General features: G+C 57.8%; 1 protein-coding gene and 1 long non-coding RNA gene across 2 annotated transcripts in view; both read right to left on the reverse strand.

Annotated features, from left to right (window-relative positions):
- Positions 1-653: 653 nt before the first annotated feature.
- VEGFA (vascular endothelial growth factor A) lies at positions 654-18,523 on the reverse strand. Its single transcript, XM_067755754.1, has 9 exons — positions 18,515-18,523; positions 15,649-16,425; positions 12,592-12,640; positions 9,219-9,415; positions 8,324-8,400; positions 7,920-7,949; positions 5,992-6,063; positions 4,738-4,869; positions 654-2,594 (listed from the first exon to the last, which is right to left on the reverse strand). The coding sequence occupies exons 1-9, from the start codon at positions 18,521-18,523 to the stop codon at positions 2,573-2,575; spliced, it is 1,365 nt and encodes a 454-aa protein (XP_067611855.1). The 3' UTR covers positions 654-2,572.
- Positions 18,524-22,461: 3,938 nt separating this feature from the next.
- LOC137231941 (uncharacterized) overlaps positions 22,462-24,460 on the reverse strand; it is a 75,460-nt gene continuing 73,461 nt past the window's right edge. Inside the window, exon 5 of the long non-coding RNA XR_010946822.1 lies at positions 22,462-22,990. This is a non-coding gene — a long non-coding RNA (uncharacterized lncRNA). The remainder of the gene's footprint in view (positions 22,991-24,460) is intronic.

A 24,460-nucleotide genomic window follows, 5' to 3' on the forward strand; every position in this document is an offset into this window, starting at 1 on the left:
TGGCCCAATAAATACGGTTTGAAGGAATAAAAGAGGCTAGAGAAGTGGATTTGGAAGCACTGTTCAAAAACGCCAAAGACCCAGACAGCTTCCACCTTCCCCGGGCCTGCAGGAGAGCTGGGCCTACGCAGCAAGGCAGGGCAGGGAGTCCCCTCAGGGGCAAGTGGAACCGTGGGCCCACCTTCCAGAGGCTCAAGGAACTCCAGGACTACTACGTAAAACTAATTTATACCCTGGGGGTACACGCCCCACACAAGCACCCCCTTCCCATTCCCAGCCCCCTCCTGTCCTCTGGGAAACAAGCTCAGAGACATGGCCAGTTCCTTCTCTGACGAGGGCCATTGCCTGGATCACACGACTCCTGAAGGCAGCTCTACTCATTGCAGGGCCCTTGGCTCCTATCTAAGGAGCTGTCTCTCCCTCCCCCACTTCCACAGATGGCAGAAGATGAACGAGCTCCCCCAGGACGGGCCCAGCCAGAATGGAAAGACTCTGGCCCCCGGCACAATGAGGTGGGTCACCCCGTATCCTACACGCTTGGAATCCCTTTCCCAGACCTCAGGCAAATGCCATGTTTCCCATGGGAGGAGGGAAAGGGGGCAGGAGGAAGTCTGGAACAAAGATTCAATGGAGAAGGAGAAACCAGGAGGAGCTTTGAGATCAGAATTAAATTCTTTAATACAAAATGCTTTTTTTTAAGATATATCTGTATTTCTTTGTTGTTGTTTAAAAATAAATATGTACTACGGAATATCTCGAAAAACTGCACTAGAGACAAAGATGTGATGTTAATATCTTTTTCCCCCACAATTATTACGGATAAACAGTAGCACCAATAAATAAATGATAACAAATATTAAAATTAAAAAAGGAGAGAGATTTAGTATGTAGAATTCTCTATTTTTTCTTGTTTTGTTTTTACATATAAAAAAACAGAATAGCAATGTCTATCAGAATCATATATACATAAACATATATATATATATTATATATATATACACAAACACAAGTTACCAAATATATATATAGTATGTAGATGTATATTGAAACCTTATTTCAAAGGAATGTGTGGTGGGGAGCCAAGGGAAAGGGGAGGGCAGAACTGAGTGTTAGCAAAATTAAATATCTGCTCAGGACAAGCTGGTGACTGTCACCGATCAGAGCAAGAGAGATTGGAAACAGGAATTTTATACACAAAGACCAGTACAAATAAGAGAGAGCGAGACAGCAAGAGATGGATCTCATAAATAGTTGAAATTAAATATTAACCAAGAATACTGAAAAAAACCCTACTCTTTAATTAAATTAACTGTTTTAATTTCTAATTAAAAGGGCATATTAAATAACTACCATATATAAAACACTTCTCTTTTCTCTGCCTCCAGGGTGGGCACCGGGACCCTGCCCTGTCTCTCTATGCCGCAGGAAGGGTCGGGTTGGGGGACGGAGGTGGGTTAACCACTCACACACACACAGCCAGGTCTCCTGGGGGGACAGAACTAGTGGTTTCAATGGTCTGAGGACATCGGGCCCTCCTGGGCTGCGCCCCGGGAAGCGAAGCTGGGAGAGGGCCAAGGCAGGAGGCCCTTCCCTCGGAGGATGAGCTGCCACTGGGCGGCCCTTCCTCCACCAACGTCTCTCTTCTCTTCGCCAAGGCATGTCAGTGGCCTCCTGGGCATCTCGGAAGCGGGTGAGAGGAGGTGAAGGCTGCCCAGACTCCTGAATCTTCCAGGCAAGTGCCCCTGGGGGCAAGATGCCCGTGCAGCACGTGGAGGGGTTCTCCAAAGCACAGCAGTGTCCCGAGGCTCCCCCAAACTCCTGGTCAGAGCCAGCGTCCTCGTGCCCTGCACCTGTTGCCTGTCTTTCTGTCCGTTTGACTCGGGATAGAGGCTCGGGGCCAGGGCTGGGTTTGTCGGTGTTTCCAAAAGCAGGCCAAATTTGCCCCCGTGCCCTGGCCTTGCGCGTCCCCCGGCAGGTGAGGGGACCCCGGCTTCCCTAAGAGGGATAAAAAGATGATGCCAGAGTCTCTGCTTCCATCCTCTTCCCTGTCAGGATCTGGGTGGGGGCGTTCTCCTCCCAACTCAAGTCCACAGCAGTCAAATACATCCAGTGAAGACACCAATAACATTAGCAATGTTAATTTAAAAAAAAAGAATATATATATTTTATATATATATATAAAATATATATATTTATTTTTATATATTTTATATATATATATAAACGCATGTATGTGGGTGGGTGTGTCTACAGGAATCCCAGAAATAAAACTCTCTAATCTTCCGGGCTCGGTGATTTAGCAGCAAGAGAAATAAAATGGCGATCCAATTCCAAGAGGGACCGTGCTGGGTCACCCGCCCGGGAATGCTTCTGCCGGAGTCTTGTGCTCCGGACCCAAAGTGCTCTGCGCACAGCCTCCTCTTCCTTCATGTCAGGTTTCTGGATTCAGGACTGTTCTGTTGATGGTGGTGGTGGTGCGGGGGCAGCGGCTATGGGTCATTCTGTGTCAGTCTTTCCTGGTGAGACGTCTCGTTCCTGAAACTCTGAGGGAGGCTCCTTCCTCCCACCCAGCTCACCGCCTTGGCTTGTCACATCTGCAGAGAACGGGAAACAGAGGCTGGGGGTTAGGGCCAGGGGAGGAGCCCCGGTGGGGAGGCCGCAGCCTCCCCTTCCTGCAGCCCGAGGCCAGCAGGGGAGAGGACAGAGAAAGCGCAGTCCTGCCTCTGGGAGAGTGGCAGCTACGTCCGGGGCTCCCAGTCTGCCCTCTGGAGATTACAATCTAGCTGAGACAAGACAAAGGCAGAATGACATCTCATCACAAGCAACAAATGAACACGTCCCAAAGAACAGTCCCTAGTTGACATTTAAGAGCTGATAGGTGAGCAAAGTTGGACCAAGTTAATCAGCAAAGCCTCCCTGCAGAAGGAGATGTTTCAGTGCAGTCCCTATGGTGCTGGTTTGGGGGAGTGAGTTGGGAGAGCAAAGGATAGGGCCTGTACAGAGGCCAAGCAGGCCAGGAAGCTGGGGAAGTGAGGCTCCCAAGAGAGGCGGAGCCAGCAGGGCTTGGGGCCCTGGGAAGGTGAGAGACACACCTCCCCTCACCATGCCCACCGTCCTGGCCTCAGCTGCAGGCCCCAGGTACCAGGCTGCCTTACCTTTCCAATATGCTATTTAACTTAGGGTCGGGGAGGCAGAGGGGACTCCTAGAACTTTCCCATCATGCCCCTGCACCTGGGCTGCTTGCCTTTTACCCTCCCCACTTGAAGAGAGGTCAGAGCAGGCCCTGCCCTTCTGAGAGCTTAGGAATGGGGATCCTAAGCCTCCTGTTTGAGGACTGAAATTCCCCCATACAGCCAGGTGAGAGGATGGGTTCGGGTAACTTCAGTTAGCCCCCAGGTCACTGCAGACATCCCCCTATCCCATCACTGCAGAATGATCACCGTGGTAACCCTAAAATGGCAAATCCCTTATCTTCTCGGAGGTCCCTGGGAGATGTGGAGACCCCTCAGCCAGCCCTGGGGTGAGGCAGAGCCCCCACCCCAGCACTAGTGTACACTTCCTGCCTTCACGTACCGCCAAGACAGACAGAACCCACAGTAACACCCCCAGGGCCTGGTCCCCAGCCTCCCTGACACGCACAAGCCACAGGAACACGGGAGACGGGGGAGAGAGCTACACTCCAAGGACCCTGTTAACCAATGAGGCATCTGGACTAGCCGGGGGCACCCTGGCCCTGCCCGGGAATCCCCATAAAAGCCTCTCCTTCCTGGGTGAAGCTTACGCTGGCCCAGAGGGCTCCCTGCCTTTGAGCACAGGCCAGATGAGTATAAACACCAGCGAGGCATCAAAAGATTGCCAGCCACCTGTCACGGCCCCGTGCTCTTGCCCTCACCCCTGAACTCGGTCATGTATTCACTCACGCACTTGACACTTCCTTGGTCCCTGGTGTGAACAAGGGACAGAGGCACAGATGCCTGGGGTGGGAGTGGGGGGTCACACAGATGAATAAAACCTAGGCCCAGGTGTGAGGAGCTCACGGCCTGACATTAGGAGAATGGGTGTGGCTCCACCCATCCCAGGGGCATCTGGAAATAGGTGGGCTGTTCGGGGTTGTCGCCATGATGACTGGAGTATTAAGCTATCTAGCGTCTCCTGATGTTAAATCTCCTATCTGCCCTAAACCAACAGGCAGAGCCCACGCCCTCCAGGACCCCAAGTCTGAGGATGAACTCAAGCCCTGTCCCCAAGGAGAGACACTGAGGGGATGAGAAACCCAGCGGTGCAGACCTCAGAGGCGGTGGCGAGGCCCCCAAGTGTTTGCGCTTTGTAGAGGCGCATCCCCCCACGCCGGGAAGGGCCCTTCCTATTAGCAGCAGAGGTAGGAATCACGACGTCAGAACCAACAGCCACTACGAGCAGGACCACAGGACACAACACTCAGCCTGCGTCCACACCACCACGGGAAGCCACACTGGCCTGCCCACTCACGCAACCAGGGCAAGCTCTGAACTGGCCCTGGCGGGCCGGCCAGCACCCGCTGCCCAGCGCAGGGGCCCCGCGAGCAGAGAAGGCGGCAGTCACCAGGCAAGCAGCTAGAAGCTGAGCAAGCAGCTGGCCCCTTTCAGGTGCACGTTCGCTCGCTCTCGCTCGCTCGCTCGCGCGCTCTCTCTCTCTCTCTCTCTCTCCCCATCTCTGTGCAAAGCCCCTCTCTGACTTGCTCGCCCTCTGGGAACCAACCTGCAAGTACGTTCGTTTAACTCAAGCTGCCTCGCCTTGCAACGCGAGTCTGTGTTTTTGCAGGAACATTTACACGTCTGCGGATCTTGTACAAACAAATGCTTTCTCCGCTCTGAGCAAGGCCCACAGGGACTGCAAAAGGCAAAAGGAAAGACATCTAAGCTAGAGCGTCAGCAGAGAGAGAGAAAAAAATCCATGCAACACCCCCGACCACGTCAGCAGCTGCACCCCACCCAGCTCACGGGCCCCACACCCTTCCACGCCCTGGAAGGGTCCGACGCCACAGCGGAAGACAAGAGAGAGCGGCGGAAAGAGGCAGCACTGGCTAGGAAGCCTGCCCGCAGGAAGAGGCGGACGTACACGGGCAGAATGCAAGGACGGGGTGCTGTAAGGGGCAGCGCTGTCCCACGGGCACAAGTGCAAGTCTCGGGCCACAGGGCCCCAACGGCTACCACCCCCGGAAAAGCACACCTTCACTCTCCACCTGCTGGGGATGGCAATCGGGGCCACCTCCTCCCTGTGTGAAGGCTCATGCCCAGGCCCCTCCACCAAAGTGGGGGCTGAAGCAGGGAGTGACGGCAGGCTAGGCCCAGAGGCAGGGTCCACAGGCCAGGCCGCTGTGGCCAAAGGGTCGCCCACAGCCTCAAACCCAGAGGAAGAGGCCACCCTACGGGAAGGCTTCTGTGGGTGCCATGGGTTGGGCTGGAATAGGGGGCTCTCCTCCAGAGGCCCCAAGTCCACAAGGAGGGGCCGCAGTGGTGTTTGACGCCACATCCTCCTTCAGCCAACAACGAGCTGCCCCACCTCATCCACGCCCCTTCCTCACGCCACATCTGCCCTCCCCACCCCCACCCCCCAGCTTCCAGAGAAGTGCGGAAGCCTAGAGCAGTGGAAACCAGTTGGGTGAGCAGGCATCAGCGCCCGGCACCCGTGCCAACATGGGCCCGCCACCAGTGCCCAGTGGGTGAGGGAAAGGCGGTGGGTGCCCAGCCAAGCCAGAGGCCCCTCCCTGAATCCTCCAGGCCCACTCTGCGCACCCGCCCACCCCCAGCCCTGGACCAGCAATGCCACCACCACATCTACCCATCGGTGCCAATTAGTGGAGTGAGAGTGAGAGAGAGTCACTAGGGGAGAAGGAGGATAGGAGCCAGGGAAGGGGAGCAGGAGGGAGGCAGGGTTCCAGGGTCCTGCAGGCGGGAGTTTGATTGGGGGCTGGGAGGCTCCAGGAAACGAGACAGCGGTGGCACCACGTACGCGCTCCAGGATTTATACCGGGATTTCTTGCGCTTTCTTTTTTGCCCCTTTCCCTTTCCTCGAACTGATTTTCTGGAAAATAAAAAAACAGAGACAGACAGAGAGAAAGCAAGGGGGTAGGGGAGAGGAAAGGAAGCAGTGAGGAGGGCAGGACACAGGACACGCTCCGAGGCACGAGGGAGAGCTTGCACACGTGCACGCACACGGGATGGGCCGGGGCGGCAGGCACTCAATGGCGCCTTCTTCTCACTTTACCCTTGGGCGGAGCGGGGGGTGGGGGGGGCAGCAAACCCAGCTCCTAGCAAGGCTGTGTGTGTGGCGGGGGGAGCAGAGGCTGGGTGGAGGGCACTGGACCCACAGGCCTCCACGCTCATGGTGTCTCCTGGTTCCAGGCAGGGGGCAAAGCCTAGGGGGCAGGCTCTCTGCCCAGCATCCCTGAACAAGTCTGACCCTGAAGGTCAGGGGCCATAAGAGGTAGGCCAGAGTTTGGGGAGAAGGTCAGAGACTTGACTCGATGGGGGGCGAGGGAAGGGGGTGCAGGCTGTACTCCAGGCACCTTCTGCCTTCATTTCCAAGTACCAGAGCGAGGGGTCCCTCCAGGGGCCCTGCCTCTGTGAATCTCAGTGTAGGGGAGCAGCTATCTTGGGAGCTGGCGCAAAACCAAGGGTGGCATACGAAAGGCGCCAGCCAGCCCGGCCATAACCTGGGCTGAGAGGCGGGGCCCCAGGCAGGCGGCAGGGTGGGGTGGGAGTTAGGGAGGCGTGGGGAGGGGGGCCTGGGCGGCATTTGGCGAAGCGTCCTCTCCCCAGCCTGTCAAAGCCTGCTACACCACCTCACCAGACTCTCTTCGGAGACCAGGCGAAAGCCCACTCTCCCTGTGGGCAAGGCAGGCATTTGGGGAACAGGCAAGGGCGGCAAGCTGAAGCCTGTCCCCCTCCAGGGAACCAGCCCTCTCCACACCCGCCCGGCCCCAGAGAATGCCCCTCAGGATGGCTGCCACGTGGGACAAATGAAGGGGAGGGGATGGAGGAGAGGGGCAAGTCTGTTCCCTCTCGGGAGAAAGCTCTGGAGGAAGGAAGGTCTTCATTCACACGCGCACAGACACACTCTCTCTCTCTCTGAGCCTCCTGTCCCCAGTCACTGCTTAGCAATCCTGAAGTTGGGGACTTAGGGAAGAGGCAAGGGGTTGAGGCCTAGGGGCTTCAATGTCACCAGAGCGTTGGGGGCAGACAGGACGATGGGTGGGGGAAGGGCAGAGGTGCTCTCTCTCAGTCTCTTCCCCTGCAGGCTCTCTCCCGTGCCAGCCGCTCGCCCTGTCTTGAAGGATCACCGCTGCCAGACCTCACCCCCTGCTCCATCCTGACCTGACCCTCCACACTGAGCAACTGAAAGCCTCAGGAAATGGCCAACATTCACCTCTTTCTCCCCGGCCGAGGCGGCTGAGCGTCTCTGGCCTGCCTCACTCCCGCAGGAGGGCACGCACCAAGAAAACACCCCAGCTGGCCCCAAATCCAACTGCACCACCACTGCAGCCACCAACGAGGCCATTTCCTCTAACACACAAAAGCTGGCCTCTCTGCCACCCACTCCCTCTCCCTGCCATGGGTGACAGGAGGCTAGAGCAGGCCCGGGAGCCAGCTTCCACGACAGCCCCCGACACGCCAAGACCGCAAGTCCTGGCCGGGAATGGCCCGGAGATGCATCGTCTCTTCCAAAGGAAGTTCCAGGCACCAGGCTGGGTTTTGTCAGTTGTTCTAGAGCCATAATCCTGGAGTTTGCTCCATCCCACTGCTGCCACCACAAGTCCCCATGAAACCAACTCTCAGACCCAGTGAAGCCATCAGATCCCCCTGAGAGAGGAAGCCAAGAGCCCCAAACCAAGACAACCACCAAGTAGAGGGAGAAGAGGGAAAGTCACGGCCACTTACTTTTCTTGCCTTGCTCTATCTTTCTTTGGTCTGCAGTGGGTAGAGAAAGAGAAAAGAACAAAACAGAGAGGAGTTCAGATGGTGATGGTAACGAGAATAATAATAATAATAATAAAAACTTAACATAGTATTTATGATACATCACTACAGTTTTAAACTCTTGACATATAAGGACTCATTTAATCCTTATAACAATGCTAAGCAGTACATACTATTACTGTGCCCATTTTACAGATGTGGAAACCGAGGCACATTGAAGTAATATCGAAATGCCCACAGTTACACAGCTGGAAGGTGGAAACGGGCTAACAAGTGGAACGTACTTAACCCTGGCCTAGAGTGGGCCCCCTGAATTCGTTCAGCAGCCATTCACTGAACAAATGACTCCGTGACTCCATCCTTACCTGCATTCACATTTGTTGTGCTGTAGGAAGCTCATCTCTCCTATGTGCTGGCCTTGGTGAGGTTTGATCCGCATAATCTGGAGGAAAAGGAAGCAGATCACAGCGGTTAGTGACCCAGCCAGCCATACCCAGGCGGGAGACCCCATGGCTCCTGCCACTCAGCACCCAGGGGTTCTACAGAGCAGGGAAGGGTGGCGGAAGTACGGGGGGACCAGGGGCTCTACCAGAAAGAGCCTCAGGCCCCCCCCAACTCCCCCCACCCCGCTGACCTCGAGGAGCCCCTGCTTCTCTTGAGGGCAGACATGGCTGCAGGGTTGGCCAGGCTGGGAATTTGGGTCCTGGGTTCTTGCCACTCCCCATCCCTCCCCTCCTCTTACCCCTCCAGGCCTCACCCTACCCCCAGTAACTACCCAAGAGCCACCCACCCCTCCCTGGGGTCTCAGAGTTCCCTCCAGCCCCATCCAGGCTGAGATGTGCCCCATCACCAGGCAGTACCAAACGACTGGCTTTTTAAACTCTCCACAGACCAGGCTCATCCAGCTTCCCAAACAGAGCCCCCAGGGAGGGAGGGCTCTCTCCCTCCTAGAGAGGAAGGGAGGGGCTCCTGTCACAGGTGTCATCCCCCTCCTGAGCTCAGGGGACAGAGGTCAGGGAGGAGGAGGAGGTGGTCGGGGCTTGCTGGAAACCTGGGCTCAGAAATGCGAGCATCTTTTTCTCCAAAGAGGGTAAGACCTCCACATCTCCCCTTGACTGACTCAGGGGCGAGAGGTGGGCAAGGCAAGCCTGGCTCCTCCCTTCAAGAGCTGCCCAGGAGAGGGCCGGGGACCACCTGTTGGCAAAGCCTAATGCCCCACCCACCCACGCGGCCCCTCCCCCGCTCCCCACAGGTGCCCACCTGCATGGTGATGTTGAACTCTTCGGTGGGCACACACTCCAGACCCTCGTCATTGCAGCAGCCCCCACACCGCATCAGGGGCACACAGGACGGCTTGAAGATGTACTCGATCTCATCGGGGTACTCCTGGAAGATGTCCACCAGGGTCTCAATTGGACGGCAGTAGCTGCGCTGGTAGACGTCCATGAACTTCACCACTGCATGGCAGGGGGTGACACATGAGCCTAGCAGGTCACGTTAGAGGTGGCCGGCCCCTCTCTCCACCCGCTCCTGTCTGGAAGAGGTACCCACTACCGTCCTTCTGAAAATCTAACTTAAGTCTCTTGGCTGTGGCTGAAGTCCTCTCCTAGCTTTCCACCACCAACACTGAGAAAGGCCTGTTTTTATTCCAAAGATCACATGGCACTGTCAGGTTCGAAGGGAGTCAGCCTGCACATCTGATCCCCTAGCCTCGCCAGGACAGCCAAGCCAATCCCTAGGTCAACCGTGATGCCAGAGGACAGTCTGAGTATGAGTATACCTGTTGGGGGTCTCTAAGCTTCCCGTGAAAGGAGGAGCAGCCAGCTTGGCAAGCCCACTCTCCATTTCCCTCCAACTCCCCACAGCGGCTGCCCTGCCGTTAACCGACAACCACTTACTGAGCACTTCTTACGTGCTGGGCACTGTGTACAGGAGTCCACAGATGCCACCCCAAACAATTCTCCCGTCCATGGTACTCTGAGGTTCTAGTAGGACCCCCCGTTTTACAAATGGGGAACTAGAGGCTTACAGAGGCTGAGTAACTGGCCCCAAGGCCACACTGCCAGTAAGTAACAGAGTTAAAGTCAACTCTGACATCAAAGCCTTCCCAAGCCAACATCCTGTGAAACAGAGGGGAAGCATCAGGGGGCACTTTGCCACCTGCCAGACCCCCTCCCCAGACTCGGGCTGAGGAGGTGGTGGGCACTGGCACAGGGGCTGGGTCTGCCTGGAAACAGCAGGTGGCTATGGGCGGGAACACTGTGCTGGCCCTGCCAGCCACCGATAACCCCACCCAGGAGGGCAAACTGCTTGCATCATGGAAAAAACGGTGCCGCCACTGCGGTCACGGAGCATTTCTAGAAGCTGATCTGGAGGGAGACCAGGGTAAAGACAACTTCCCAGGCTGGCCGTGGAGCCTGGGGTGCACCGGAGCATGAAGGGGTAATTCTGGGCCACAGAGGTAGGGCCCCTGAGAATAAATAAAGTCAGGACTCTGAATGACTACTCCAAATTGTGGCCTGGCCTGCCACTCCCCATCAGCCCTCCACCACCACCACAGAGCAATCCTGTCCCTGAAATGAGTTTCCCCTGAACAGAAGGGAAGCAGCAGCATCCAGCCAGCGAGGAAGCCTGGGCTCTGGCCAGGACTTGGTGTGACCTTGGGACAGTTCCTCCCTCTCTAGGCCTCAGACTCTGCACATCTGTGTAAGTGGGTTGGGCTGATCTCTAAAGACACTGAAACAGAGGTTGAAGTATAGGGTTCTGCCTTCCATCTCCAGCCCTAAGAACAAGCGCCCTTTTCTCAGCCCAGGAGACACAAGGTTAGAGCCCCACCAAGACATCTGAAGGGCATACCCCCAGCTGCCTCTTCCCAGAGGCCACAGCTGAGCCTCTCCTCACTCCTCCCTCCAGAAGGGTGAAGGAAGATGAGCCTGGGTGCTGGGGAGGGGGGTATATATAGTGGATTAGGGAGAATGTGAGGAGCTGAGGGGAAGTGGGGAGGCTGTACGTGTGAAAACAGGAAGGAAAACACTGGGGGCTCCCAAGCCAGTCCTTGGCCTTGCCTGAGGTCTCTGCTTCCCCATCCAGACAATGGGCACAGAATTCCCCACCGCTACAAGGGTTAGGACCAAGCATCACCAAAAAGAGTATAAACAAGACCAGGGATCTGAAGAAGTCCTTTTGTAAGCCAGGTCTATATTGAAGAAGATGACTAATCAAGAATTCTTGCCCTGACACTGCGTCCTGGCTGGGGCTAGAGGTGGCCAAGCCTTCAGGGCCACAAGGACAGGACGGCAGAACAGTCTGGCCTGGGTCATGGCAGTTGGTAGCTGATGGTAAAAAGATCCAGGGTGGGAATTCCTTGGAAAAGCTCCCTGGCATCCTCAGGGCCCACAGGAGGTAGAGGGGGGTGACTTCACCGCACCCTTCGCACCCCAGCCAACACCTCCAAGGAAAGCAGTCCTGCTTTTGCTCAGGCGTGGGTGCACATACACTCCAACTTCAGGCTTCGTGGTTTTCCTTATTTCTCTAAGACAACCTTTACCCCAGCAAACAAAGACCATTTGTCTTGCCTCTCCCAGACCTCAGAGAGAGACCAGTGGAGGCTGAGGCAGGGTGGGTGCACCCTGGGAGCGGAGGCCTGTCAGTGGCACAGGTGGGGAAGCCAGGCCCTGGGTCAAGGAAAGGGCTCCTGAGTGAGGAAGGAGGCAGAACTGGCCAGGCGTCACCACCAGCCTGGGGAGTAGAAACACTGCCCCTGGCCACCATCCGGGCCACTGGATTTGGGTCAGGGAAACTCGCCTGGAGGAAGACCCCAGGGTCGTCCCTTCTCAGAGGTGGGGAGCTGGGGGAGTGGCACATCGGGCTGGAGCAGAGGCCACATTCAGTAGTGGGGAGAGCCAGGGCATCCCTAGAGAAATGGGAGGATCTGTACTCCAAACCGCGGCAAACAAAAGGCAGGCAGACTCAGGCTGGGCAGAGGGGCGGGGCTCCTGGGAGCTACAGCCAGCCCTCTGCTGGACCAAGAGGGAAGTTCACAAGCACCCAAACCTACTCCCCAGGAGGGCAGCGGGAGGCTGTAGGGCTTTCTCTCTCCACCCACAAAGGAATGCCAAGTGGGGTGAGGGAGTTCCATGAGCCTGGGCCCTCTGCACCTCCAGCTCATACACAGCCAGCAATCTAGACAGCAGGGGTCACAGCCTCTGCCACACAGACCCCACAGGTGGAATCTGGCTGGGTTGGAAGTGACATGGAGTATCCATCCTCCCCTGGGAGCAGGGGCGACAAGGGACACCTCCCCTGACACCTGGGATCCTTGAACACTATTCGTCTTCCTGGTCTGTGCTCGCAACTCCCTCTCCAAACAAAATTTTACTGGAAAGAGCAGAAAAAAAAGACCGCAAGTCCTATTTCTAGCCGTGGTCTGAGTAGTACAGACAGAGTGCTCCAGAATGGAAGGGTTAATCTCCCGGAGCTCACCTTTTCCTTTCTAGATCCCCAGATTCCTGTGCCCCTTCCCCACCCAAACCCCAACAGACCTGAGAAGGAACTAGGCCTTCCCACCCATCCCCTGGGGGATCAAGGGACCCCCCCCATCCATGTGCAGGGGTGGGCGTGGGGGGGGACTTACCTTCGTGAGGTTTCTGCTCTCCTTCTGCCATGGGTGCAGCCTGGGACCACTGAAGACAAAACAAAGAACGAAGAATGGGCATGGGCAGAAGCAGGGATGCACAGACCCAGCCACCCCGCCCCTGCTCCCTCCTTAAGTCCCTCCCAACCCGCAGCCTCTGGCTTCCCCGGGGCTTCTCAATGGTGCAGGGCACCTCCGGGGGCTCTCCACAGCACAAAGCACCACCCCTGGACTGCTCCCGTTCTGAAGCCAAGGAAGATAAAGACTGACCAGATATTGGTGGGGGAGCTCAAAACACAGGAGGAAAACACCAGAATGCTGTGCTGCCCAGGTCCCCGCCCCTCCCCCACATTTCCCTTTCCCAGCCCTCACTGGCCCCTTGCTGAGCTAAAAGAAGTGAAGTCTCTCAGCCCCCCTGACTCCCTGGTCCAAAGCCACGGGTAAGTATTAAGGTCAAACAGGAGGACAAATTTGGACTGGGGCAGGAAGGAAGGACTGGGGGCGAGAAAAACAACATGGTGACCTTCTCCTGCTGACATAACAAATACCAGGGTGCGCTGTTGCTGTGGGGGGGGGCGGTACAGAGGACCGAAGGGCACCGAGCACCCTCCCCCATCCAAACACTTCTATCCTCAGGAATACTTAGCAAAGCCACAGGTTGCCTAGAGGGGAAAACATGGGAGGAAACCCTGGGGGAGGGGAGGGCCCCATTTTTCCCTGCGCACCCATCTCCCTAGAGCCTGAATTTATCTCCAAAGCCCCGAGCCTCGGGCTCCCACCTTGTTCCCTGGTTTCTTCTCCCTCCCGGATTGAGGGGGTTCCCAAGTCCCTCTCACCTGCTGGACACCTTCCTCAAAGGCAACCAGGGAAGCCTTTTATGCCTTAGCACTGCCCAACCCCTAGGGGGCCCCCTGCACTACCTAGGCCTGAGGCCTCTCATCCCTCCCCACCCCCACCAGATCATTCCTCCCCTCCCCAGAAGCTGTGAAGGTCAACTAGCCCAACCATGTGGACCTGACAGCACCCCGCAGGCAGAGGCTTCTCCCAGCCCTTCCAGAGGGTCTCCAGTTGTCACCAACTGCCCACCCCACCTCCCCTCTTTTGGGGCAGATCCCGAGCAGCAGAGCTGCGCTCTAGCCCACAGAACTGCAGACTCCGCAGAGACTCTGCCTGTCTGTCTGTCTCTCTCTTTCCCACACCCCCCCAATACACCCCAGATCCCCAGCCTTGCCTCCAGGGCCAAGTTTCCAGGATCCCAGCTGGAGCCTCCCCCTACAGTTCCCTCAGGGACCCCCCTGGAGTCTCTGCCTCAGCCCCTCACCCATCTCCATGGCACCCCCTGGCTTCCCTCTGCCAACATTCTGCCTATGCCCTCCACTCCTCCTGGGCCCCAAAGAGCAAAGGGATCAGAAACTTCATACCCCCTCCAAGTCCAGGGGGCACTGGGAGGGGCAGTTCTGGGCGGGGAGGGGCCAGGTGCCCTTCTCTGGGGGCCTCTGAAGGTCACACTGTGGCCAGGCGGCCTCTCCTCCCCCTCCCCCCCCCTTGGAGGCCTGGAGCCAAGGCCTTTGTGCCAGGGTCTGAGGAACTCCGGGTGGCAGCAGGGACCCCAGCCCATTTTCTTCCTTCTGCCACTCTCTAAGGGGATTCTGTAGCTAAAGGAAGAGCGGAAAAGGATCCCTTAGGTGGTTTTGGGAGGCAAGGTGGGTGGGCAAGTTTGGAGTTCCGAAAAAACCACCTGCTCCTGCTCCAACGCCCATTTCACCAGAACAAAGTGTGTTTGCACGGCTGGCAGGAGCTCCCTCCAAAGGTTCGGGGAGGGCTAGTCCCACACGGCCCATGTCACAGCAAATTTCAAACCATTTTTCCAAAAAGTGTAAAGTGGTCTGAGGACCCTCTTTAAACCCTCCCTTAGGCCACCCCCATAAAAGCTAAAGCACAGCTCACTCGGAAGTGTGGGGGAGGGGAGGGAAGCAGACTGTCACGAAGTCGGGACTTTAGGTTGAGTCTCGACAAAGCACCCGGCTGGGCCCAGGCAGCCCGACTCCTGACAGCGATCATTCTTTCCCGGACTCTGGGGCCGGAGAGAGGTTAGATGGGTCTTCTCAGCAGAGGGGAATAAAAAATAAAGAGGTGGCAGGGGCTTCTCTTCGAGCAGAGAGGAAATGGGGAAGGGACGTTAGGAAATTCCTCCTAGGAGGGAGTTAAGGGCTGGGGACAGCGGGAAGGAATAGGGGTGGTTCTCCGGGTCCTCTGCAAGGGACTACCTCGAGAGGTCACCTTCCCGCGGAGGGCAGGCGGGGGGAGGGGCGCCGCTCGCCACCCCGGGTTCCCCGCTCGGGCCGCCGCGGCTCCGGGAACACGCGGCCGGCCAGGCCCGGGCTGATGTAATCGGCTCCGCGCCGCGCGCGCCCGGCCGGGCGGGGGAGGGCGGGCACCGAGCGGGACGCGAGCTGGGACGGGCGGGGGTGTTGCGGCGCAGGTGGCCCGGCGGAGAGGGGGGGTCCCAGCAGCAATCCACCCCAAAACTTTTCCCCAACTCGAGGCGAGGGCCGCAGAGATCGAGCGGCAGTGACAGCAAGCCCCTCTCTCGCCTGCACCCTGCCGTCTCCACGCTCTCTGCCCTCCCCCGGTCCAAGGTCCGAGCACCCCCACCCCCGCCCGCTGGGCTCCGGCTCCCGCCCCCGCTGCCCGGACTTCCAGTTCGTCGGGGACCAGCGGCCGGGAGCAAACTTCAGCCGCCAGCGGCAGCGCAAGCCCAGCCCCCTCAGCTGCCTCCTCCGGCTCCCGCCCTCCGCTGGTCGGCCCAGATCCTACGTGCGGTAACTCTGGTGGGTGGGCAGGGCCCGCGTGGGCGGTGAGACTCTGTCCCGGTGTCCTCCCACCTAGCGCGCGCCCCCTCCCCCTACACGTATGAAGATAGAGGCGAAGCCGCGCGCCTGGTGCCCAAGGACCCGCGTGGGGCACTGAGCCCCCACGCGCGCACTCGCATGCACGTCCCCAGCCGGGAGAGGCGCTCGCAGCGGCCCGCGGCGCCAGGCGGGCACGGCGGCTTACCTTGGCATGGTGGAGGTAGAGCAGCAAGGCAAGGCTCCAATGCACCCAAGAGAGCAGAAAGTTCATGGTTTCGGAGGCCCGGCCGGGGCCGGCGCGGCTCGCGCTCCCTCTCCGGCTCGGGCTGCGGGGCGGCCCGCTCTCCTCGGCGCCCAGGCGGGCGCCTCTTCCTCCCGGAGCCGAGGCCCGGGCCAGGGCCTGAGGCGCGCGCGCGGCTGGAGCACTGTCTGTGCACACAGCCGCGTCACCCGTCCATGAGCCCGGCTTCCGAGAGCCGAGTCGCCACCGCGGCCCCCTCTCCTCTTCCTTCTCTTCTTCCTCCTCCCCCTCCTCGGACTGCGGCTCCTCCCGGCCCGAGCTAGCACTTCTCCCGGTTCCGCTCGGCTCGGCTGCCCCGGCGCGGACCACGGCTCCTCCGGAGCGAGAACAGCCCAGAAGTTGGACGAAAAGTTTCAGTGCAACGCCGCGAGCCCCGACCCCCTCCACCCCGCCTCCGGGCGCGGGCTCCGGCTCCTGCCCGCGGCTAGCCGCCGCGTCCACCGTCGGCCGCCGGCCGGGGAGGAGGTGGGCGCTGGGGCAGGGGGCGGTGTCTGTCTGTCTGTCCGTCAGCGCGGCTGGTCCGACGTGGGATCCTGAGGGGGAGGGCTCGCGCCGCGCTCTGGCGGTCACCCCCAAAATCAGGTCACTCACTTTGCCCCTGTCCCTCTCGTTTCTCGCTCGGCAGCGCGCGCTCTCTGACCCGGTCTCTCTATCTTCCTCCACTTCTCTTTGGAGCTCTTGCTATACCTCTGGCTTCTCTGCTGGTTTCCAAAATCCGAAGTGATTTGGGGGAGTAAAGGAGTAATCTCCCCAAACGGTCGGCCCGATTTAGCGGGGAATGGGAAGCAAAAATAAATTAAAAGGGGGAAAGAATACGGTTTTTTCCAAAAAAAATGTTTCAGAATAAAAGGAGGAGGGTAAACCCTGGATAAATGAATATCAAATTCCAGTGCGGAGACTCCTGGCTGGTGACCCCGCTGGTTCGTCCGCCTCGCCGATGCGTCTCCCGACCGAGCGCCGCTGCCGCCGGCTCCACTCGCCCCCCGCGCCGCGGCCTCCTTGCAGCCCGGCTGCCCCAAGCCTCTGCGCTCCTCACCGCTATGAGCAGACTAAAAAGAAGGCCTGGCCCCGCCCCGACACGCCCAGGGGCGGGAACAGGCCCTGCCTCGGCTCCTTGAGTCCGTCCCCTCCGCGCGTCTTCGGCCCCTGGCGCTGCCTTCGCCTGGGGACCCCAAGCTAAGCCTGGACCCCCACCCACACCAGCGAAGCGAAACCTCGACCCCCCCACCGAGGTTCACAGCCTGAAAATTACCTATGCGACCCCCTTTGCCCGGAGACACACACGCCCGCGCGGTATTTGGGGGGAGGGTACAGGAAAGTGAGGTTATGTGCGGACAGGACTCGAGAGCTATTCCCTCTATGCTGGGAATATTGGAGTGGGCAGGGGTTTGGGGGAGTCGGAAGGGGACTGGTGGAAAGAGGGACACACAGATCTACTGGAATCCTGGGGTGACCCCTGGCCTTCTCCCCCGCTCCAACACTCTCAGCTACCCCCCCAACACACTCACACGCGTCCTCACTCTCACGCAGATGCTGCTCTCCCTCTCCCAAGTTCACCCAGCTTCCCTGTGGTGGCTGAGCGCCCCCTAGTGACTACCATCTGCACACCCCAGCTCCGGTTCAAGAGGCCTCAGGAAGAGGGTTGAGGGAGATTACCCCTGGTATCCCCATTTGTGACCTCTCAAACAGTGGCATGTTTGGGACTCAAATGGCCCCATGTGCACAGAGCCCAGTGCTAGGCACAGAGGGCATGATGTATCCATCTGGACACTGTGCCCTTCTGGAGCCCTCATCTGGCCTGCTGCAGCCCACAGGCTGGGGTGACTGGGGTCCTTTGGGAAGTGTTCAGGGAGTCTCCCCTGGGGAGAAGTATTTGGCACCGTGTTCGTGGGGCTGAGAACAGGAAGCCGTGTGGTTCTGGGGTTAGTCAGTGGCCCAGAGGGAAGAGGACCTGTTGGAGCCCACGTATGCACTGTGGAGTCTGGCAGAGCCCAAAGGGAGAGGCAGCTGGGCAGACAGAGGCCCTTGTTCCTGCTTCCCGCCCCCCCCCTCCGAGATGCTGCCAGGGAACTGAGGCCAGGGGGCTGGTGGGGGCGGATGGAGGCCAGGGCCTCAGTGATGATTCAAACCTACTCACCAGCACTAAGGAACGTCTGTAGGCCAGCTGCCCAGAGCTCCCACCAGGCCGGAGGCCAAGGCCTCTATCAGCCCCAGAGTCCAGGCTCACAGCTCATCTTCCGAACAGAATTGGGGAGTCCTCCTCAGCAGCCCCCAGACCTCCGGGATCCCTTGCCCACTTCTCGCAGCTGGCAGTCTCTTCTCCCTTTACCTCAGTCACCCCCGTTCCTTCAAAGCCTCCCTCTCCCCCAACTCCTCATGTCTTCCCTAAGTGCTCCCCAAGGCCCCCCAACTCACCCTTGCATACAGGAACCAGCCTGGAAAAATTCCTGGTTGGGCTTTGACCCAGCAGCTCCCAGGCTCCCCCAGGGAACAAGGAGTGGGGGTGATACCTGTGGGAAGAGAGGGACTAACCGGTCTTATTATTCATCCAGATCTGGCCAGGGCCTGGCCTGGGGCTGATGTAGCCTCTGTGAAGGCCTGGGCTGAGAACGGGAGCTAGGCTGAGAACAGAACACAGCAACTCCTCAGCTCATGGCGCTGTGGTTTGGTGGGGGTGACAGGTTATCCCTTTAGTACCCCGGTTCCACAGGAGTGGTGTCCTGAGGCCCTAGCGAGCAGAGGGGCTGGCTCAGCCGCCACCCTATCGCACCCTCTCCATCGTTCATGCCTCCAGTCCCGTCTCCACCACCTGGCAGGCTCCCCAGCAGCAGGGACAAGGTCTTTTTACAGTTAGTCTCCACCTCCCAGGCAGGCCTCCTCACCAAGGCTCCACCCTCCAAGATGCCACGTGGGACATGGAAGCGAAGCCACTAGACTTCCTCCTTGCCCAACCTGGTCCTCGTCTAGCACCCCCAGAACACAAGATGTGGGCACCTTGGCAGGGATCCCCTGCCTTATCCCTACCCTGGGGCCGGCAGAGCCCAGGACAGAGGCTCCCCGCTTCACCACCGGGGGTCACTCTGGCCCCCTCCTCTGCATCCCTTCTCATCCCAGCCTTCCTTGGCCCCCGGAGAGGCCTGAAGAGGTCTTAATAAAGGACCCTGAAGTTGGGAGGAAGACGGAGGCGTTCCAAGGAGGGATGGCCATCAGTTGTCACTTAATAGCCACAAGTCTCTCCCCTACCTGAGCCAACCACTCCCCATTCAGCAAAGTGTGTTACAGCAACCTCTGTGAGCTCTGCTCAGGAAACCAGGGGGATGAGGGAGCAGAACTGCAGCCTTGCCTGAAGGGTCCTGAGCACCCTTCACTAGGGTGAGGAGGGGTCTCCCATCTCCACCCTTCATTTCACAGCCACAACCTGGTGGTGACTTGGGGGTGGGGGGTTGACTCTGGGTCCCATCCCCCAATATGATGTCACCAGCTTTCACATTAATACGCTGTCATGGATCCAACCCCATGGGTGATCATCAAACTGAGAGCCCCACGCTCCTGGGTCTTCAAAAATGGGGGCCAGAAACACACAGAACAAGAACACAAGTCAACAGCCATAAGACCACATCACATCTCTATAGCATCTTCTCCTTCCATGGACTTAATCCCCTCCAACAAACTTGATTCCACTTATCCTCCCTCTGCAGGCTGCTTCAGGACAGGGACTATCAGGGCAGACTTTCCCCCAGAGAATTCCAAGGGTACAGAGGGACCCAAGGTCACCCAGCAACATGGCAAGGAGGGGTGGGGGCGTGTGGAGCAGCGAGCAGCCCAGACAGAGGTCACGCTGGGCCCCCTCAGCAGCAACCTCAGCCCCACTCAGAGGGCCCCACCTCACAGCCAGGGCAGCCTCGGCCTGCGGCTCTGTAGTAGTTCAGAAGGAGCCAAAGAGGAAGGGGAAGGTGTTCCAGGTGAGGGTGAAGGGGAGAGAAGGGCAGAGGTGGGTGGAGAAGAGCATGAAAGGTGTCCAGAAGCCAGCAGTGGCCCCAGACAAAGGGAGTAGTGATCAGGCCCAAGGCACAACAGCTGTACTTTGTCCTGATGTCCTGACACCTCTGATGTTCAGGGTCGCTCTCCCTGTGTGGGTGGAGGCTGTTCCCTGCTTGGGTAAAGAGGCAGAGCCTCTCTGAAGCTAGAAGGGAGATGGGGGAGAGAGGCGCTGAGTCTCACTGTTGTCTAAACATTTCTCCAAGTGGTTTCTCTGTGATGGAAGAAAGGTGTCTCACTCACGCCATCCCCCAACCCCCAGGTGCCTAGCAGGACACAGAGCTGATCCACAGCAAGGGTAGGAATAGAATCTGTTGAATGGAAGGAGAGAGAATTGGTTTGGTTTCCCTCAATTCTCTCTCTCTCTCTGTCTCTCTCTCTCTGTCTCTCTCTCTCTCTGTCTCTCTCTCTCTGTCTCTCTGTCTCTCTCTCTCTCTCTCTCACTAGGTCTTTACAATAAAGCAATGGGAAGATGAAGCGAAAGCAAGGAAGAAGGCCCTCTTTCTCCAGTGCCAGTATCATGTTCCCATCTGGTTTTGGAGGTCTGACTTGGAGTAATGATGCCAACTGGGGAACAAGATTAGGGCAGAGGAAGCCCAGGAAGAGGAGCCAGTCAGGAAAAGGGGAGGGAAGAGGGAGAGGAAGCAGAAGGGGCAGGGTAGGGTCACTGTCTGAGGGAGCACCCCTACCCACAGCAGCCCCAGACCCATCAGCCACGTCTCTGCCCCTCCTTCACGGGCCTCAGTTTCATCCCCGAACACCAGGCTGTCTCTCTGGATCGCTTCTCCCCAACAGCCCCAGGCATGTCCACTTCCTGACACCCCAAATTTACCATCCCTCAAAGTCTGACCCCCATCCTGCCCACTGCTGCGTCTGTTCACACCCTCACCCAGTCTTGGAGGGAATCCCTCTGCTGGGAAGAAGGTGGTGGCAGAGGTGGCAGCTAAGGACCTAAAGCTGCATTCTCCCTCCCCACCTGGGCCATGCCTGGGAGCCGAGCTTTGTTCCAATTTGTGGATCCTTCCCAAAGCCTGACAGGCACCAGGCACTGTGCTAATATTATAGAAGATACAGGGGCACCTAAGTAGAGCAGTGGAAAGCACAAGGACTCTGGATCCAAATGGACCCAAGTGGTACTGCCACTCCTTAACTGTGTGACCTTAGGCAAGTTAATCAACCTCTCTAACCCACAGTTCCCCTCATCTGTAAAACAAGAGTGAAAATACCCGCCTTAGGGAGTTGTTGCACACAGACAGCTGCCCACAGCTACCCAAGAAGGTAGGATGGGAAGGAGACCCTGAGAGAGGACAAAGTGTCAGGAAGGTACTGAGGCGGAGCAGTCAGACCGGCTGGAATGGGCATCAGGAAGGGCTTTCTGTGGGCGGTAGCTCCGGACATTTATTCCACAAGCAAAAAAAAAAAAATTTTGGCCACACCTTGCAGCTTGCGGGATCTCAATTCCCCAACTAGTGGTCGAACTCAGGGCCCTGGCAGTGAGAGCGCCGAGTCCTAACCAGTGGACTGCCAGAGAGCTCCCTCCACAAGCAAATATTAAACTCAGCCTATGAGCCCTGTTTTGGGCTGGGCCCTGGGGCTACAACAATGTAGAAGGGGCTTCCTGTGTGCGGGAGAACCAAAGAGTACACTGAAAATAGAAACTCTCTGAAGGGGCACATGATTGCTGGGAGTGGGAGAAGGCTTCCTGGAGGAGGTGACACTAAAGTCTTGCAGGAAGAGCAGGAGCCTAGTTCACTGAGCGGAGTGGGGATTGGGAACGGCAGGGAAGTGAGGTCTGGGAAACGCTGCTGGCTCACCCAGCTCTCCCACTGCTCCTCTGGGTGACAGAGACTTTGAGGCTAGGCAGAGTAGGGAATTAGGGCTTCTTCAGAAACATTCCCAGCCGAAGTGCAAAGGGACAATGCTGCTCCCTCAGGGGGGTGAGCCCCACACTGGTTTCCCCGCCTTCTGGGACAGCACGCCTCTGCCAGAGTATTTAAACAAACAAGCAGACACTAGAGGTAGGTCCAGCTCGCACGCTGAGCACTGCTGTTGATGGCCCCGGGGGCGAGAGGAAGAGGGCAGAGGACACCAGCCTGTGACAAGCTCAGGGCCACTCAACTGGGGCAGAGCTCTAAGCACAAAGACCTTTCCTCCAGCTCTGCCCCCTTCCTATCCCCACCTGGTGCCCAGAGCTCTCCTGTCTGCCTGCCGCACACATGTGGAGACTGGAAACAGCCCTGGGCAAAAAACTCAAATGTGCTGCATGCTGTGTGACCTTGACCAAGTCAGTCCCCACTTCTGGACCTCAGGCTTCTCCTAGGTGAAAGAGTGAGGTTGCACTCCCTAAGCTTTAGGGCTCTGCAACAGCTCCATCAGACACTCCAACTGAGATCACTGATACAAAATGTCATATCTTCCAGGGGTCTGTGTGTTTTTAAAGGCTCCCAGGGAGGGCAATGCTTAACTCAAAGAAATCCAGCACGAATGGTGAAATCTGGAGCGCAGCACCAAGTGGTGGAGGGGAGATGTGATTCCAAGGACCCCCTCAAATCCTAGCAGGTAGGGAACTGCTTCCTCTCTCACCTGGCAGGCCAGGACCTCTGTCCTTTTGGAAAAGGCTTGGTGAACCCTCACTGTGAAACGCCCCCACCAGCTCCCCTGCCCCACCCTCCTCCCCCGTAGCATGCAGTGGAAAAAGCCAGACAGGCTGGGCTCAATCTTCATTCACCACATCCAAGCCATGAGACTTTGGACAAGTCACTTCATCTGCCTGAGCCGCAGTTTCCTCATCTGTAAAATGAGAGTTACTGCGCTTACCTCCCAGGGTTGTAGGGAGATATATGGAGACAGTGGATAGAAGCAAAGCTCCTGGCCTAGAGTTAAGCGTCACATAATGTTACTTCCCTTCCCCTTCTCCCGTCCCTACCCCCATGTGTGAGCAAACTCTCAGAGAATGCAAACCTACTATCATTTGGCTAAAGTCAAGCAGAAAGGAATAGGGAAAACGGGTTTATCCCATCCCTCTGTGGGGAGAGAGGGGGAAGAAAAGAAAGAAAGAAAGGAAAGAAAGAAATCACACAGTGCATGCCAAAGATGACTAGGGGTGGGGGATATGTTGGCTTAGTTCCTGCTCTAGCCTTTCTTTGGAGCAACTGTGTCACTAGGTTGTCACTGAGTTGGCCACAATGTAGGTTCCTTCAGGGAAATCCTAGGGAGAAAAAAAAAAAAACGAAAGCAAGGACTCAAGGTGGCCCCCACCTCTTAGCAAGAAGGGTCCCTTCTCTCCTCCCCCAGTGACCCCCTGGGCCTGGGCCGGAAGTCTGGCCCATGACCCAGGCCCCCCAGGACGGTTCACAAAGATAAAGCCGGTTAATGATTGGCCCCCTGAGAGGAGCCGCCCCACCATCCTGCCTGCCTTTGCAGACCCAGAAGTGCAGGGCGGGCCGTGGGGAGTGGGGGAGACTTCCCCTCAGCTTCCAGGAGCAGCCTGCCCTAGCATCCTCGAGATAATCAGTGAAACGCACAATTAGTCAAGGGGTATCCATGTCAGGAGAACATCGGACCGATTCCTGGAAGCCCTGGGCGTCCTTAGAGGTGGGGCAGCTGCGGGAGGGTGTGGGAGTGGGCAGATACAGCACACCCAGTTTTATCTGCCTCGTTGATTGGAATTTCGTTTGGGATTTCGTTTGAAGAAAAGGCTTCTCTGCTGAAGAAGTATGAAAATCCCTTCATTGGCCAGATGAGCAGGAGGCCAGGGCTGTCTGAAGCCAGCCAGATCTCTTGACTCATAGCTCAGCCTCATGGCTGCCTCTCCAAGGGCCACTTAAGCACTTAATCAGGACCCAGCCTTGAGCCAGGCACCTTTGGGATACATAGGGCTTCAGCCCTCTGGGGAGCCAGGCAGTGCCAGGGAAGGGTGCTGGCACTAGGTGTCTCGTGCATCTGCAGCAGGTCAGCTTCCGGGCCCAGGACTCCATCGTTTGCTCCCCCTTCCCACGTAGAGGGACTCGGCACTTCCTCATTCCATGTAGGGCCCTCCAGAGAGCACAGCCTGCGTGAACCATGCCCCACTGGGGTCCCCTGGAGAGATGGCTCTTTCCACATTTCCCCATATGCCAGCACACTCATTCAGACCCATCTCCTTCCAGAACACAGCTGGAAGCATCAGGAAAAGTAAAGTAGGGCAGCTCCAGGCTGCTGGGCCTGCCGCCAGTTTCCCCAGGTCCTAGGACCTGGCCCGGGTCTGCTCCAGCTTTGGGACACAAGCCCCCTCAGTTGAGGGTGATGGCCAAAATATTTAACACCCATTATGGCCCAGGCACAGTTTACATGGAGCTGGGGGCATATGCTGAGCCAGACATAAACCCCTCATTTCTGGATTGTGGGGAGGGGCAGGGGACTTAGGAAGGGACTAGGGTGGCCAGAGAGGCATATGGGGGACCCAGGGGCTGGAACAGCAGCTATTTACCAGTCAGGTGACCGTGCCGGGCTGTACCAGCTGAGCGCCTGCCCTGCCCCAGTCTCCTCTCAACTCTAGGCTGGAATGTGCAGTTCCCAGCCTAGAATGAGGACTGTCTGGGGCCCTGATCTGCATGCCTCCATATCTCCTCCGCTCCTGGGAAGATCAGGGCGCGGTTCCCCCCATGCTCCATCCACAAGTGTAGCCCACACGCAACAT

The sequence above is a fragment of the Pseudorca crassidens genome, chromosome 10, assembly GCF_039906515.1.
Source record: "Pseudorca crassidens isolate mPseCra1 chromosome 10, mPseCra1.hap1, whole genome shotgun sequence".
Classification (NCBI taxonomy): domain Eukaryota; kingdom Metazoa; phylum Chordata; class Mammalia; order Artiodactyla; family Delphinidae; genus Pseudorca; species Pseudorca crassidens.

Coding starts and splice junctions, on each gene's coding strand:
- VEGFA (XM_067755754.1), bottom strand. Junction 8,401..9,218: donor AGTTCAACATCACCATGCAG/GTGGGCACCTGT, acceptor CTTTTCCTCCAG/ATTATGCGGATCAAACCTCA. Junction 6,064..7,919: donor GATAGAGCAAGGCAAGAAAA/GTAAGTGGCCGT, acceptor TTTATTTTCCAG/AAAATCAGTTCGAGGAAAGG.